Genomic DNA, 18120 nt, shown 5'->3' on the forward strand with positions numbered 1-18120 from the left:
CAATCTCTAGGTGCTGTGCCTTCCTTCAGTGATTGATTAAATATCAGTGTAAGGATGGGGGCTAGGTTTTCGGCGCAGTCCTTCAGTATTCGAGCCGATATGTTGTCTGGGCCTGATGCTTTACGTGGATTGAGATTTTGTAGAAGCTTTCTCACTCCAGCCTCTTCAATGTGTATGGTGTCCATGTCTGGGTATGGGGTGCCTGTAGGTGAGGGTACATCATTTCCATCTTCCTGGGTAAGCACCGACATGTACTGCTTGTTTAGAATATCGGCCTTGTCTTTGGGCAAGTTGAAAAGTCTGCCATTATCTTTAAGTGGCGCTATACCAGAGTTGTCTTTGCGCAGGGATTTGATGTAGTTCCAGAACCTTTTCTGCTTAAGTTGCTTGTCATCGTTTGGGTCTTGGACTTCAATCAAGTTGTTGATGTACTGGTGGTAGTTTTGTCTTTCGAGTTTCTGGACATGTGATTTACATACTTTGTATTTCCTTATATCTGCTCCCGATTTAGTTTTTTTCATTCTTCTATATAGTTTGGTTCTTCTCTTGATAGCTGATTTAACTTTGCGATCTATCCATGGTTTCTTGGTCTTTTGGTTTTTGAGAAGCTTTGATGGAATGTGCTTGTCCATTAGTAGAATAAGGTTGTCTTTAAATTTTGTCCATAGTGTATCAATTGTAGAGTTAGGCATAGATTTCATCTCGGTGTGTAGTTTATGAAGGTCTTCGTTCATAGCCATATAGTTGGCTTTGTCATAGCAGTAGACTTTTCTTGAAGGTGTTGTGGTTTTGAGAGGTTTTAGGCTTGCTTCAACATAGACAGCGTGATGGTCAGAGATACCAGGGATGACTTCTGTATTGTTGATAAGTGAGCTGTTGTTTGTGAAGAAGAGATCTAATGTGTTGCTTGAGTGTTCTGTTGTTCTTGTTGGCTCTGTTACTTGTTGCTCTAGGAACCTGTCGTTGGCAATATTGATAAGCTGCCTGGATAGGGTCGGCTTAGAAGCATGTTCCTTAACGCTATTGTCCTCCCAGTTTATGTCCCCAAGGTTGAAATCCCCTCCGAGCCAAATGTGGGCTGTGGTTGGGATCCTGGATAAGCATGTGTCCAGATGATTTAAGTAGTCCGGGTCATCGATGTTTGGTGGGGGGTAGAAGGCTCCTATGTAGAGGGAGCTTGTTCCAGTTACCGTGATCTGCACCCAAACCATCTCACACTCATCGGTTGTACACAGCTCCTCGGGTTCCATACTCTGGAAGTTTTTATCCACCAGGACAAATACACCCCCACCTTTTCCATTCTTTCTGTCCCTTCTATAGATCTTGTAGTTATCTGGGAATATCTCAGAGTTAAGATGGTTGTCGTTAAGCCATGACTCAGTTCCAATAACTATATCAGCACTGATGGTCTCACAAATGGTTGCTAGAGATGATTTCTTAGGTGCAACTGACTGACAGTTCATATTTAGGATTTTAATAGGGGTATCCTTTCGTTGCTTTTTGCTCGTAGCTATTGTTTGGTATTCTATTTTATTGGTACAGTTGAAGCTTGGGTGGGTAAGGATGCTTTCATCATTGATAGAACTTGGTTGGTGTGAATTATAGAGATCACTTGGGGGTCTGGCTCTTATTGGGGTTGAATGGCGGTTGGGGGATGATGTGGCTGACGGATAATCAAAGCTGAAGTTATGTTCCGCTGACCTGATGCTGTTATCAGTTATTAAGGGTTCAAACTGGTTTGTTGTTTCAAAGAAGGTGGTGTCAAACAAACTAGAAGCAAAATTAGGAAGTGCACATGAGACACAATTCCAAGAGATGTTTTTCAGTGCATGATATATGTTGTCATTCATACACATGCATTGTTGGTGATACCATATCTTGCAGTGGTCACATTGTACACCAGGTGTCATCCATTTCACTGCCTTGTTGCATAGTCCACAGGGAAACTTGGGTGCCCTGGGACCTGGGTTTGGCTCGGGGGCATATGACTGTGCTAGCAATAGCATGCACAGGTAAAGCAGGACTGCTTTCTCGCGACATACAGGGCCTTTCTTTCTCGACATGTAATTTTGCATGGAGATCATGAAATTGACTGTTGGCGTAAGATCAATGGAATGAGGTTGTATATGATAAATACCTATGTAAGTAGTGTCCTTATCATGGTTTATGGCCTCGGTGGAAAGTCTGATGTTATTTACGGCTAGTACAAGCACGCAGATCGAAATAAAGTTGTCAAACATGTTTGTTTTTCTTTCGAAAATTGGCAACCGGAAGTAAACAAATGTGGTTTCAGATCGAGGCTCACAAGAGAGGGGCGTTCAAAAAGTTCTTTTACTCGATATTCCCGTATTAAAGATGTATTTCTCGGTGTTGTCGGTTGTTGCTATCTTACCAAACCTTCATAGTTAAAGATGTAGACGGGGGAGACGAAGAGGAATGTAGAGATTATGAACAAAAAGATATTTTTTCAGAAGTTTTTCAAAGAAGAATCGATGCGCGCACCGCACCGGAACTCTTGCAACCCGCACCGCACCGGAACTCTTGCAAATTGAAGCAGAACCTTGCTTTTTGATGCAAGCAAGTAAACAATTTCTCACTTACAAACATATTTAGTATCATACAATTTATTTTTTCTTGCATTGTATTTCACTTACATGTATGTTAATGCCTGATTTGCCAGTACGTTTAAAACAAATAATTACAAGTGATAAATTGGCTATCAAAAATTATATAGCTTTAAATTTTGGAATATTTACACCCAAACTATTTAAATATGATTTGGCACATTATAATTCTCTAATAAAGTAGACAAACTCACCAGGAGTGCTCGGCATTGAAACCAATCTGCAACAGAACATCAGTACATGTGCACTGGTATACATGAGACTCTCTTTGGGGAAAACAGGGATTTGTGCCTGAGCATAAAGTGTTGTCTCTGTTAAGTCTTTACAGTCCACACAAGCTAATCTTGAGGACACTTTCTGCCTTAACGTTTTTTGATACGTTTTTTTGTCACTGTGACCTTGACCTTTGACCTAGTGACCTGAAAATCAATAGGGGTTATCTGCCAGTCATGATCAATGTACCTATGAATTTTCATGATCCTAGGCCTAATTATTCTTGAGTAATCATCAGGAAACCATTTTACTGTTTTGAGTCACTGTGACCTTGACCTTTGACCTAGTGACCTGAAAATTAATAGGGGTCATCTGCCAGTCATGATCAATGTATCTATGAAGTTTCATGATCCTAGGCTAAGCATTCTTGAGTTATCATCCGGAAACCATTTTACTTTTTCGAGTCACTGTGACCTTGACCTTTGACCTAGTGACCTGAAAATCAATAAGGGTCATCTGCCAGTATGATCAATGTACCTATGAAGTTTCATGATCCTAGGCCTAAGCATTCTTGAGTTATCATCCGGAAACCATTTTACTATTTCGAGTCACTGTGACCTTGACCTTTGACCTAGTGACCTGAAAATTAATAGGGGTCATCTGCCAGTCATAATCAATGTACCTATGAAGTTTCATGATCCTAGGCCTAAGCGTTCTTGAGTTATCATCCGCAAACCATCTGGTGGACGGACCGACGGACGGACCGACCGACATGTGCAAAACAATATACCCCCTCTTCTTCGAAGGGGGGCATTAAAATTATTAAGGTAGCGCACCTCTAATGATTTCCCTCGATTTCTTCGAAGGTTGAAGAGCCTACTATTAGGTGCCGTAGCCTAGTGGTTAAGGCGATAGACTAGAAATCTTTTGGGATATTCCCGCGCAGGTTCGAATCCTGCCGACGACGTATACTTTTTTGCGACGCGTTTTATTTATTTTCTTACGTAATTTGATTTAATTTGGCATATAAGCTATATTTATTGTTAAATATGTTGCAATTTTTATGCACATTCTTCAATTATTAAAATTAAAACAACGTTATGGCGAAATTGGGTGATTTACTGTTGAAAATACGAACCATGCATGTTGCATTTTTATTTTTATTTCAAAAAGTAAACGGTAAATCTGTCTAGTTCTTGGTATTTTTGCTGTATATAGTGTTTCTATAAAAACTAAGTTTAAAATATGACTTAAATGATACTATTTTGAATTTTATGACACTTTGTTTTTAACCGACCCAATTTTTACTTGGCTGAAATCACTTACATTTCATGGCGCTCTTCAATAGATAAAAATTTGTAAAAAATAAATGTCTGTAAAAGAATACTTATTTCATCTTGTTTAAACTTTAAACACCTTTACAGCATCTGTACACACCAACTGCATGCCCATATTTGGAAATTTGAATGAATTATGGAACTTTTATATACCCCAGGGGTGAAAATAAACTGGACAAAAGCCGAGCGTGGGGGTGGTTTTGAAAAAATCGGTATATTTTTTTAAAAAGCATGGAAAGCCTACCTACAAATTTGCATGTAGTTCAGTGAAATGATGCTGATTAAGAAAATAATTAATTAGATTATGTTTGGATATGTGCCCATTAGAGGTGCGCTACCTTAAATAAATATAAATTTATATAATTTAAATTACAATTTGGCAGTAACTGTACTTCTTACTTTCTATGTTCAGAAAAGGTAACCTTGACCAAACTATCATACTTGACTAGGGCTGTCACGATTCACCGGTATATCGGTATATCGAGGTGCATGTCGTGAAAAAAAATCGCACCGCGGTACGGCGTTGCCGCACCAATTTTTTTAATATTATTATATTAGCACAGATATAAATACATTACATAATTATTTTGATATAGATATCGTTTTGAAAACTGTAGAAGCAATTCAAAAGGGCTAAATAAATAATCCGTTAATATCCAGGTCAAGCAAGCGCTTCCACTGGTAGATGTTTAACTTTCACGTTTAAAATACGGCGATGTATGGGTCCGTACCTTTTGTTGGAATAAGGGACAGATTTCCTTTGCAAATAAGTTCTTAATTACCCAAAAGATGTTTATTCTATTTCTTATTTTCTTTCTTTAGTATATTGATCGTTCAAAGCATGGCACTTCCGAATCATGTTATCTTAAGATTCTGAATAAGTCGAGGAAGAGTCAGAACGCTATGGATTTTCAATACTGGGCCTGCTGACTCCGCATTTTAAACATGCCCTTGAAGCGTTCGATTTACACAGACAACAGCCACAGCTATTGTAAACAACATGGCGGACATTTTAGAAAAAGACGCGAATAACAATAACAATGACTACTTCTATCAAGTTTATTACAGTTTCTTTTACAGTTTCTAGTCATACTATGATACCAGTGTTTTCTGATTATTGAGCTTAATAAAGTTTGTGAAACTTGTTATTCTGCTGTTTTCTTCACAGATACATTTTCTGTAAAATAACGCGGTACGTACCGCGATACAGTGTTGCTGTACCACGATATACCGCGGTACGCTCACGGCGTATAGTGACAGCCCTATACTTGACCAAACTATCATACATGTGATTCCTAGAGTGTGTTTGTTTTGGGTCTAATTTGGGGCAAACATTTGGCCTCATTTACAATCTCAATACAAGCTCAGCGGTCGGAGACAGATGCCTCTACAAACAAGCCTTGTCCAAGGCCTATGCACATGTGAAGTATCAAGCCAATCAGTCAATTCTTTGACGAGTTATTCATCAGAAACTATTTTTACATTTATTGTGACAGTGACCTTGACCTTTGACCTAGTGCATCCAATTTCAATAGGGGTCATCTGCGGTCCAAGGCCAATGCTTATGGGAAGTATCAAGCCAATCGGTGAATCTGTTGACAAGTTATTGACTGGAAACGATTTCACACTTAGTGTGACAGTGACGTTTGACCTGCTGACCCCAATTTCAATAGGGGCAATCTACTGTCTACCACCAATGCACAAGGGAAGTATCAAGCCAATCGGTCCCTCCATTCACTAGTAAATGATCGAAAACAAACTTGTCTACCAACAGACGGAACAACATCTAGCAAAACAAAATACCTCCTCTTCTTCGAAGGGGGGCATAAACAGTATATATTTTCACCAGAGGACTGCCCCAAATCCTCAGTTTACATACAATTTTTTTTTTCTAAATAAATCTAAACATTTTTTTCATTTTCCATCAATACGAACATAAATTCCAGTTTGTACAAGATAGATCTATTGTAGATGTACAAAGTGGCATGAAGCACAACACATCATGGTTTTTAAATTGTGTTCATCTTGCGGATTTATTTTGTGATGTTTAAATTAATTTGGCTTAAAATAAATCAGGCCTTAGAAGATGCTGCATTTGTGTACATAGGATTTCAGCTTGCAATGTCCATTGATAAGTAAGAGCAATTTCACAATAAAGATTAATATATTGGCTCACTATTTGTGTAAAGCGTGCTTGAAATGTATTAGCTCTGCCAATTTTTAGAGTGTGCTTGAAATGTATTAGCACTGCCCACTTTTAGAGTGTGCTTGAAATGTATTAGCTCTGCCAATTTTTAGAGTGTGCTTGAAATGTAATACCTCTGCCCATTTTTAGAGTGTGCTTGAAATGTATAAGCTTTGCTCAGAATTATTTCACAGTTACTAGGGTTAATTTTCTTCTTTGTTTATTTTTAAATTTGTAAGGATTTTACATGTTAATTTGCTACTTATTTGCACATAAAGGTGCAAAATTGTGACCAAAAAAACCTTTTTTTAGAGTTGAGACATGGGCCCAATATAAAGAGCATTTTCAATTGTTGAGCTGGACTCAGAAGATGAGATTTGAGTCCACAGGTGCTCGGCTACAGGTGCAGTTTTAAATGAATGAAAGCTTGTCAATTATATTTTTTTAGAGGTCACAGTGACCTTGACCTTTGACCTAGTGACCCAAAAATGGATGTGGCGTGTAGAACTCATCGCGGTGCATCTACATATGAAGTTTCAAAGCTGAAGGTGGAAGCAATTTGATTTTAGAGCCAATGTTCAAAACTTTAACAAAATGTTAAGGTTTTAGCACGACGCGGATGTCGGGCGATAAGCAGGCAATGACAAAACCTCGGGTTTTCCTTGAAAACGCCGAGCTAAAAATAAAAAAATATTAAATTGTAATTATTTTTTTATTTTAAATCTTAAAAATTACATAGCTATAATTAATTTTTTTTCCCAACATGGCAAGGAGAATGCCTGAGGTGTCAATATTTTTTTTATAAAAGAAATCCCTTTTTGGTCCATTTTGTTGATGAAAAATACCCAAATTTGCCACTTTAGCGAAAACAATCACAATTAGACCAGACTCCTTTTCCCAAAATGGCTAGAAAAAACCCTGAACGGGGCAAAACTGGCCTACCCTGCCATTGGGGCACACAACCAGGTTGAAGGACTTGTCAAACCAGCGGTTGGAGCCGTTACCATGGAGCATGGTCTGAGCATATGTGTCAAAGGTGTTCTGGTCTCCCTGCAATACACAAAACACAGTATGGGACGACATCAGAGTACAAGAACCAAAGTCATGAATGTTCCTTTTAAGGAAACACTATATTTATATGTTTCTACGTAAACAATGTATCTTAAATGTAACTTTCATTTTTTGTGTCTATGCTTAATAGTTTTTTATTGTTGTTTTTCCGTACAGTATGATTGAAAACTGCATATATTCGCTAGTCTAGAATATTTTTATCTACAGAACCCTATATGTATAAGCCAGATGCTTAAGAAATTTGTGTTCCAATTGACAACTCACTCATATAGTTAAGTTGCAAATGAACAAATTGATTTCAATATCAACATATGTCTGAATCAGGGGTTTCATTAATATATGTAGTAGAAGGGTGATTTGCAAAAGTAGGCGGGGGTTATGGCGGACCTCCCCCATTGGGGGTCTAGGGGGCAACGCCCCCATGTCCGGGGGCCAGTGCCGAAGGCCACCGACCGAAAATGAAAATTAGGTCTTCTGATGCAAAAGGAAATACATATCCAAATGACATTGAAAGCACTTATTAAGTGCTAATAATGCCATATGGAAGCTTGTACTTCTGTGTGATATCTTATTGAAGTCAAGTATCAAGTATAATGGACCATGAGAAAAAAAATCAAAATTATCATCATTTGCTTTCAATTTATTCAATGGAAACAGTTACTTTCACAATGAATAACAATATATAGCACACTTAATAACAATATAAACTTTTGCCTTAGTATGGTATTAGATGGTTCCAGTCAGATTTGGCAATCATTAACCTTCACTGTCTGTGTTCACAAAGGTTTTCAAATAAATTCTTTTTCAAACCTTTGTGAACATGTTGAAAGTCACTTTGTCAAAAATGTGGCAGAACCATTAGGCATCTAATACTTAAAGTAATAATATTATTTAAAACAAAACTCTTTTTTACAAGCTGCCCATGGTAAAATCGTTAAGCATGAAATAATGTTATAACACAAACTCAAAGATTTAAAGCATTCACTTTCATGGTAAACTTTCAGAACACATTTGAAAAAGTTTGTGAAATGTAAATCAACCACATATATCTGTTGTTTAAATAGGGCATTGATAAATTAAGAAAGCATTGTTTAACAAAAAAGAAACTTCCATTTGTCACAAGGTTTTCAGCTGCAACATGCACAAATTAAATCTTGAATTTTTGTTAACATATCATAATTGAAAAAACTTTGTTTTAATGCAAAAGATTGATACAGTTCTGTTGTTTGATGTATGAAATCAGGAGATGTCAAATAAACACTGCAGCAAACGAAACACAAGCTTTCGAGTTAATCATAATGCAATGAGTAAATTACTCATAAACTTTAAATGTGAATGTTAAATGGACCACTGTGTGACAGTCACTGACAATGACTGGTCTGATACAGACTGATGCTGGTAACCAACCTCAGTCTGTATCAGACAAGTTACTCTCATCCTCATCAGAAGTACAGTATAGTCCACGAGTTTTCCCGAGTGAGCGCGTTTTTTTTTCCTGCTAGCGAGTGTTTACGCTGAGTTTGAAAGCGAGGTAAACCGCGGCGTTCCGCCGAGTTTGCTAATACCCGCGGTGTGTATTACTTTACCCTCGGTAAAAACGGTAAAGACTATTTCCGTTCTTATCAGCGACCGCCGCGCAACACCACGTTAGCAGTGTGCTACTGGGCATGCCAAAAAATAAAAACATTATTAATAAAAATTGTTAAATACTGTGGCATATAAAAATAAAGATAATTGTATAAAAAATTAATACATATAAAAATTATTTTTTTTAATTCAAAGGTACGTCTACAATATGAATGAATATACGACATGTGAAGCGTTTTGACTAATTAATATTTAAATCATAACACATATAACACAAGAATAAATGTTCCGTAAAATTTCCAAATAAGAATAATAAATAGTAATCCGAAACACACTACGATTTTTAATGTTAATACGACGTTTACAAATGCTTCCAATATACAGTCATCATGTATATTTCCCTACAAAAGCGCGCGAAAATTATGCTGCAATGTACAAGGTCAAGGTATACTCCTGCAAAGCTTGCGTGTATTGATTTTTTTTAATACAAACTTTGTAGCGCAGAGTACATTGATTATCGCGAAAACCGGTAAGTTGATATTTCCTCCAAAATAATTTCAAATCGATCATGCCGAATCTTTATCGTGATGGTATTTTAGTAGAGTAATTATAAAGTAATTACAGTAATTGTACTGTACACCGATTAAAGAAGACATCTGGGCGGAACTTGATTAAGTGTTTAACGTTAAGAAAACACGCATAGCTTGTCTACTGACCTATTGTGTAGACTGCTGTCTGCGGTGTTTTGACGAAAGGGATTAACATTTGTGAATGTCACACTGCCGGTTTGGTCCATAATTATTGGTAAACATTGTTTTGAATGTCAAAACAACTATAATACAACTGTGAATATTTAATGCAACTATCAACTCAATAGTTAATTCTTTTAGCAATCAATGGAATTACCTACATACAAAGGGAAAGTAAATGCATTAGTGAGCAGATAATTGACTTTGTTCCGACAATGAAAACCATTCCTTATGTATTCTTTGAACTTGTTTACTTGAGTAAGTTATGCCTTCAGACAGGAAGCGGCTTTCTTTTGATAACGCCAAACTGTCAATTCACACAGATTTGAAATACTTTTAGGGTTGTTGGTCATTTGTATACATGTTCAGTATAGAAAAAACACCTGCATACATGAAAACTTTGGATTAAATTATCAAAATAAAAACAATGTTGCAAACTGTGAATATATTAATAGGTAAGTATCAGTTTATAGACGACGTTTTGTTTGACGTAAATCAACAAGTTTTTTATACAACTAGTTCTACAACCACATGGGGATCGATCTATCTTGGTTGTTTTTTTTAATTGTATATTATATATATATATAAATATATATATGTACTTGAAATAAATGTAATTTTATTTGAAAATCAGGAAGTAAAACAAAGTTAAATTGATCGTTATCTCGTTAAACACGGAGTTTACCCTGCGTTGCCAACGCCGAGGGCCGCCGGGTCGGCTTATCAATTTTGCCGATCGTTCATCGCAAAGTCCCAAATCATGCAAACGCCGCGTATTGCGAAATTTTCTTAATCTCCCTCGGAGATACTGTCCGCGGAGTAGCTAGGGAATTTGGGGAAAACGTGTGGAGTGTACTGTAGCTGATTCCAGAGAAATGCAGCTTTTGCATAAAGCTGAACTTCATCTCTGACAAGCTGTTGATTTCAACCATAAAAATGTATGTTACGCAGTTTTCAAGAAATAAAATGACACAAATCAATATTGCCTGTTTCAGCACCTTTTTTTCGGGCCGTTTTCTAGTGGAATGTAACACGATTATTTAGTATAATGTAACCTTCGTTTTGGATATGACCGATGGCGATGACTGTCGCTCATTTGGCTTTGAATTCCAAGCGTATGTGTTGTAAATCGACTTGGATTGGGGGAAAAATAGTTTCAATTAACTTTGCCTGGACGAAATTTAAAAAAAATTATGTCAGGATTTTTTTTTCCGATTGAAAAGTACCCGGTGTTTCTGGTCAAAGTAGTCAGGGAAAATCCCCGGCCCCCGGCTCTTAATGAAACCCCTGCTGAATGAACCAATTTACCTTCACAAAGTTTTGCTCCTTGTCATCAAAAGTGACGAAGAATGCTGCCTGAAGAAAGAACCATGTTGAATATAAGTTATGCACAAAACAAAGAAAGAACATTTTAAATATAAGTAATGCACAAAACAAACAATTCAAAATGAGCCTCTCTCTGTGAAAAGGGTGTTTTATGCATGTGCGTAAAATGCCGCCCCAGAATAGCCTGTACAAATTGCACAGGCTATTCTGGGACGAAACTTAAAGCTTTAATTGTATTTTTCGTTTAAAGGAAAATCTTTCTTCACAAAAATCCGCTTTAGGGGGAAAGTGTTTTCCCTGATAAGCCTGTGCAGTCTACACAGGCTAATCTGGGACAACACTTTATGCACATGCATTAAACCCCCTTTTCACAGAGCAAGGCTCATATTTGTTCTTAACAAGGTATAATGGTTAAATCAGTCATGTAATGTTGACACACAATATTCACATCAATCCTTGAATAGAATGTAAGAACAGACACAATTGTAAAGCCAGACCATATCATCATATTTTATTTGTTACCAACCTTAAGCATTTAATCACTCTGGGACTGTCTAGCTAGTTTTAAGCATGAGCACTGGTAATACAAAATGAAAAAGCAAATTTGTTGAATTGATATCCCTGCTAAATACATTTTGTTTATCAAAATAATTCTTTTTATAGATGGGTGCAAAATTCCTTGATGTGTTGTAGAATCCTTACAAAATAAGGCATATTTCATAACAATTTGTAACATTTGACATTGTTAGACATAGACTCTGGGAACCAGAGACTTACTTGTGGCACACTGCCAGGTAAAGAAGAACATTGTAGAATTTCATTTCATAATTCCTTGATGAATAGTGAAATATTGGCTAAATTATCAATAATTCATCAAATTTGTGATCTCTGAACTCGATGTGTGACCTTGACCTTGAAACTTGGGTCTTGCATGTGACTCAGCCCACGATAATTGAAAACAACCATGATAAATTTCATGGCTGTGGCTCATATCTTACTTGGAGATGCAGCTCAAGACAGAAAAAAATCCCATATAAAATCCACATTTTTCAAGTAAAACAAGGGACAAAATTGTCACAAAACCAGGTTTTCATTGTTAAAAAAAAAAGTATGATAAAGGGAGACAACTCAAACTGAACTTTTGAACTGAACAAATAAAATTAACCCCCTTTGTTTCAAAATAAATCTATTTTTAGTCATGGCGACCTTGACCTTGGATATATTGACATGATTCTTTCTTGCGACACAATGTCCCATGATGGTTAACAAATGTGCCAAATGATTTTAAAATCTCACAATGAACGACAAAGTTATGGTCCGGACAAGCTTGTTCTGCCTACCGACATTTGCTAATCTAATAACAAGTTTTTTCCTTTGGAAAACCTGGTTAACAAGAAATGTGTTTGTCAGAAACACTATGTCCCCTTCTGCGCCACTTTGACTTTATTTTTTTGACCTTTGACCTTGAAGGATGACCTTGACCTTCCACCACTCAAAATGTGCAGCTCCATGAGATACACATGCATGCCAAATATGAAGTTGCTATCTTCAATATTGCAAAAGTTATGTCAAATGTTAAAGTTTGACCAAACCAACAGACAGACAGACAGACAGACAGACAGACAGACAGACAGACAGACAGACAGACAGACAGACAGACAGACAGACAGACAGACAGACAGACAGACAGACAGACAGACAGACAGACCAACAGACAGGGCAAAAACAATATGTCCCCCACTATAGTGGTGGGGGACATAAAAAGGCAATAATTCCTACGTCACAATTTGAAGGTTATAACCTTCTTATTCAAATTAATAATCATACTAAGTTTCAATGAAATCTGCCCAGCTGTTCCAAGATGTGGCTCCAGACATGAAAGTGTGCTTTTTTTAAAGCAATAACTTGATTATATGCAAATGCATTGCCAGGGCATTTGATCAGTGATCACAATTCACTTATGTGTTTTTCAGCAATATCTACCTATCAGCAAGAATAAAGTAAACCACAAATAATCTGATCTGTTTTTAATAGATCCCCTCAAACCTTCTCAATGGCGTCCAGTGAGGCCTTGTTCTTTCCCTTGGAGAAGTACTCCATGCGTGCCTGGGCCCAAGGGACGCGGTCCCCACCAGTGAGGGCAGGTATCAGCTCCTCCCCATCAACAGGGGGGTTGGTGTCATCCAGGATCTTTTGGAACGACCTGCACACACAGGCAGAATATTTGAGATATGATTTTATGAGATATGACAAAATATATAATATCTTTTGATCCTTTGCCAGAAGCAAACAATGCAAGATAAGCAAACTTTACATGAATTGACAAAGTGGGAAGTACCAATGATTGGTTTCACTGGCCACAAAGCAATATACCTACCTATTAAGTTTGCCTCCTCTTTTCATTTTTGAGATAAACTGCAGATAGAATTTATGTCCAAAAATTAAACAAGAAACCGTCAGAGACGGGATATGCTCCCCAAAGGTCTTTTTTGTCACAATATTGCACTATATATTCAGATAAAAGGAAATGTCTTGAGGGATCAGTAGTTGGGGGGACAAGTATTTTTTTTTAGAAAATTTCAAAGGGCCATAACTCTGTGAAAAATCATCCGACCAGAACCCGCTGATAATATGCACCTCTCCTCTTGGTTGTGAAGCTTCCCATAAAGTTTCATTGCATTCCGGTAATTAGTTGCTGAGAAATAGCCCGGACAAGAATTGCACTATATGTACAGTTAATGGAAAATTTCAAAAACTTCAAAGGTCCATAACTCTGTGAAAAATCATCCGACCAGAACCCGCTGATAATATGCAGGTCTCCTCTTAGTAGTGAAGCTCCCCATAAATTTTGATTGAATTCCGGTCATTAGTTGCTGAGAAATAGCCCGGACAAAAATTGCACTATATGTACAGTTAATGAACAATTTCAAAGGGCCATAACTCTGTGACAAATCATCCGACCAGAACCTGCTGATAATATGCACATCTCCTTTGGTAGTGAAGCTTCCCATAAAGTTTTATAAAATTCCGGTCTTTAGTTGCTGAGAAATAGCCCGTACAAGAATTGCACTATATGTACAGTTAATGGAAAATTTCAAAGGGCCATAACTCTGTGAAAAATCATCCGACCAGAACCCACTGATTATATGCACATCTCCTCTTGGAAGTAAAGCTTCCCATAAAGTTTCATTGAATTCCGGTCATTAGTTGCTGAGAAATAGCCCGGACACAAATTGTGCACGGACAGACACACAGAAGGATGGACGGACAGACGAAGCAGCGACTATATGCTCCCCCCAAAATAAATTTTGGGGGAGCATAAAAAGGACAATAATTCAAGGTCCATATTTCCATAAGTGCATATAAGTTTTATTGGATTCTCTGATTTACATTTTTCCCCCATTTTATACCTAGATAAACATTGTAAACAATGTGGAAAAAGTTATTTTTGGTTTTGAGGTGTTGGAGGATAACAATTAACACAGGGATTTATTCAAGGGACATAATTCTAGAGGACCTTCAGCCATTTGACCTGTTTTTAAAATTGGGACTTTTTATGCTAATTTTTTAAAAGTTTGGTGACTATCAGATAGAATATGGATACGCTGGAAAGTGGAAACCAAAATGCAGAATGAGACAGTGACTGACTGATTGAAACAATTAATTGGCATAAAAAATTACATCAGAATTGTGCTACAGTGCCTGATTACATATTGCCCTTAAATCAGCTTTTTGAAATACAACAAATATGCTGATGCATAAGACACAAACATAATATTCAGGAATTAAATGTGTTTAGGAGCAAAAATGACATGGACTGATCAATATGCTGGTTTTCTTGGGCACGTGATGTCAAATCATTAGTTCATGAACATGGATTTTGCCAAATCAAAAGGGACATGAACCCCAACTGTGAAAAAACACACACTGATTTGTATCGCTGAGACAAATAGACTTTATTTAAAGTCAGCTTAAATAAAGTAAAAACATAATAAAAAGGCTACACATGAAAAACATTACCATATATTGAATTAAACTGGACGTTAGTTAAGCCTTGTTATGGGAAAACTGGGCTTAATGCATGTGCAAAAAGTGTACTTAATAATAGTCTATGCAGTCTACACAGGGTTTTCTCGGAAAACACTCTCAGTGTAAACTGAATTTTAATTTAAGATTGCCTTTTTTGAAACAAAAAAATCCATAAAAATGGAAAGTTCCATCAAGGTTTAGCCTGTGCAGACTTCACAGGCTAATCAAGAGACAACACTTTAGGAACATGCATTAAGCCCATTTTTTCCAGCATGAGGCTCATTCAGGTTACTGTCACATCACTACTGCCAACATTACTCACTTCTCGAGCTCGCAGGGTTTCAGGTGCTGCCCCTTGAAGTGGATGTAGACCTTGAAGAAGCGTCCCTTGTGGTATACGGCCACATGCTTGCTGTCCGGTAGATGCACCAGGCGGTCTGTCTCTATGCCTGGTATCCGAGTCGTGTTGAACTGGCGCTCATACTGAGCTGAACACAGGGGAACCGTTTTGTTGAGAAGGATCTGTGTAACACAACAATGACAGGCTAGTTGCACAACCTCGACATTAAGCATTTTAGCACTTAAGGAATATTATTCTGTACAAGTTAAAATAACAAGAGCACCGCATAACGGGTGCCAACGCTCGGCTGCAAAAGCTTGTCAGAAAAAATATTATTTATTTTATTTTAGAGGTCACAGTGACCTTGACCTTTGACCTAGTGACACAAAATTGGGTGTGGCGTGTAGAACTTAAGGTGCATCTACATATGAAGTTTCAAAGTTGTAGGTGTAAGCACTTTGATTTTAGAGCCTATGTTAAAGTTTTATATTAGAGGTCATAGTGACCTTGACCTTTGACCTAGTGACCCAAAAATGGGTGTGGCGTGTAGAACTCATCGAGGTGCATGTACGTTTGAAGTTTCTAAGTTGTAGGTGGAAGCACTTTTAATTTTAGAGCGAATGTTAAGGTTTATGTTAAAAGTTTTATATTAGAGGTCACAGTAACCTTGACCTTTAACTTTGTGACCCAAAATTGGGTGTGGCGTGTAGAAATCATCAAGGTGCATCTACATATAAAGTTTCAAAGTTGTAGGTGGAAGCACTTTGATTTTACAGCCTATGCTAATAGTTTTATATTAGAGGTCAGTGACCTTGACCTTTGACCTAGTGACCCAAAAATGGGTGTGGCATTTAGAACTCATCAAGGTGCATCTACATATGAAGTTTCAAACTTGTAGGTGGAAGCACTTTGATTTTAGAACCAATGCTAAGGTTTATGTTTAAGTTTTATATTAGAGGTCACAGTGACCTTGACCTTTGACCTAGTGACCCAAAAAAAATGGGTGTGGCGTGTAGAACTCATCAAGGTGCATCTACAAATGAAGTTTCAAAGTTGTAGGTGAAAGCACTTTAATTTTAGAGCCTATGTTAAAGTTTTATATTAGAGGTCACAGTGACCTTGACCTTTGACCTAGTAACCCAAAAATGGGTGTGGCGTGTAGAACTCATCAAGGTGCATGTACATATGAAGTTTTAAAGTTGTAGGTGGAAGCATTTTGATTTTAAAGCGAATGTTAAGGTTTTAGCACGACGCCTACGGAGGACGGCTGACGACGAGCTGGCTATGACAATACCTCGGGTTTTCTACGAAAACAGCCAAGCTAAAAATCACACGCATACTCAGTGTTCTCCATAAATTTTAAAGTAAATATAAGATTTTCAAACAAGCCAGTGACTAAGCACTAAAATAGGTGTTTTTGCGTTGTTTCAAATTAATATTTTAGGGTGAAAGTAGCCGGCACCTAATTTGTAAGTAACCTGTGAAATTGCTGGCCGCTGTTGCTTCTGGACAAAACTGAATTCCTTAACGCAGGTGTTAGGCACAGATGCCTCTATATGAAAAGGACAATAACTTATTTTAAAAGAAGGCATAATAAATAGGCAGCTTCATAAAATGTGGAATTTCACTGGCGAACAGGGCTTTCATTAGACCTGGAGCTGTGATGTTGAAGGTCAGACAGTTGGTCTGACTCAATGTTGACTCCCGAGAATCTACTTGCAAGTATTTTAAATGAAAAACAAGTCATAGATTATGATCCTTTCAAGTACTAGGCTTAACTGTCTGCTGTGCAATTTTAATCTTACAGGGTTAAGTTCCTCTCTATCCAGCTCTCTCCTGTACTGTAGCATGGCGTACGTGACATTGGCTGCACGTGCAGCCGCGTTGGTGGTTGGGTGCATTAACACTGCGTCCTACAATACATAGGAAAGAGGTATATTAGTTTAGTTTCATACTATTTATTAATTGATTGTATTGAAAGCCGAGGGCTTATTGTAACACAACTGAGTCCATTTCCTGGGTAGAACCAGTACTTGGTGTCTTTCAAAAAGATCTAAAGAACGCTTCCACAGTGGGATTAAACCCAGGACCACCCTTCTCTAAGGGGACACCATATGAGCCTTGTTCTGAGAAAACTGGGCTTAATGCATGTGCGTAAAGTGTCGTTCCAGATTTGCCTGTGCAGTCCGCACAGGCTCATCAGGGTCAACACTTTCCGCCTAAACTTGATTTTTGTTAAGGAGGGACATCCTTGAAACTAAAAATAACATAAAAGCGGAAAGCGTCGTCCATGATTAGCCTGTGCGGATTGCACAGGCTAATCTGGGACGACACATTACGCACATGCATTAAGCCCGGTTTTCTCAGAACAAGGCTCATATAAACTAGGCCTTACCATAACAAGAGGAGATCACAAGGGGCTTCAATGTCAACCTCACTAAAATCCCTGAACTTTTTCGGCAGATAAAGGGAAAATATCTGAGGCATGCGTGATTCATTGGGCATGAAAAGTGTATCACACATGCACATCTTGAGGTTATGACATATGTTAAGATTCATTAAATTTACTTGAAATTGTGAAAGCAATCCACTGCACAAACTTCAAACATTTTATGTGGAATGACCAACCAACCGAGTGACTCCAATATACCCCTCGCAA

General features: G+C 37.6%; 1 protein-coding gene across 5 annotated transcripts in view; it reads right to left on the reverse strand.

The window, feature by feature from the left end:
• LOC127853366 (carnitine O-palmitoyltransferase 1, liver isoform-like) overlaps positions 1-18120 on the reverse strand; it is a 76031-nt gene that overhangs the window by 26809 nt on the left and 31102 nt on the right. For all 5 annotated transcript variants that reach the window (XM_052387848.1, XM_052387844.1, XM_052387847.1 and 2 more), the window contains exons 9-14: positions 17267-17374; positions 15444-15643; positions 13139-13295; positions 11075-11122; positions 7302-7409; positions 2819-2844 (exon numbers count right to left, since the gene is read on the reverse strand). In XM_052387848.1, the coding sequence (XP_052243808.1) occupies positions 2819-2844; positions 7302-7409; positions 11075-11122; positions 13139-13295; positions 15444-15643; positions 17267-17374 (647 nt within the window). The remainder of the gene's footprint in view (positions 1-2818; positions 2845-7301; positions 7410-11074; positions 11123-13138; positions 13296-15443; positions 15644-17266; positions 17375-18120) is intronic.

Source organism: Dreissena polymorpha, chromosome 12, assembly GCF_020536995.1.
Source record: "Dreissena polymorpha isolate Duluth1 chromosome 12, UMN_Dpol_1.0, whole genome shotgun sequence".
NCBI classification, from domain to species: domain Eukaryota; kingdom Metazoa; phylum Mollusca; class Bivalvia; order Myida; family Dreissenidae; genus Dreissena; species Dreissena polymorpha.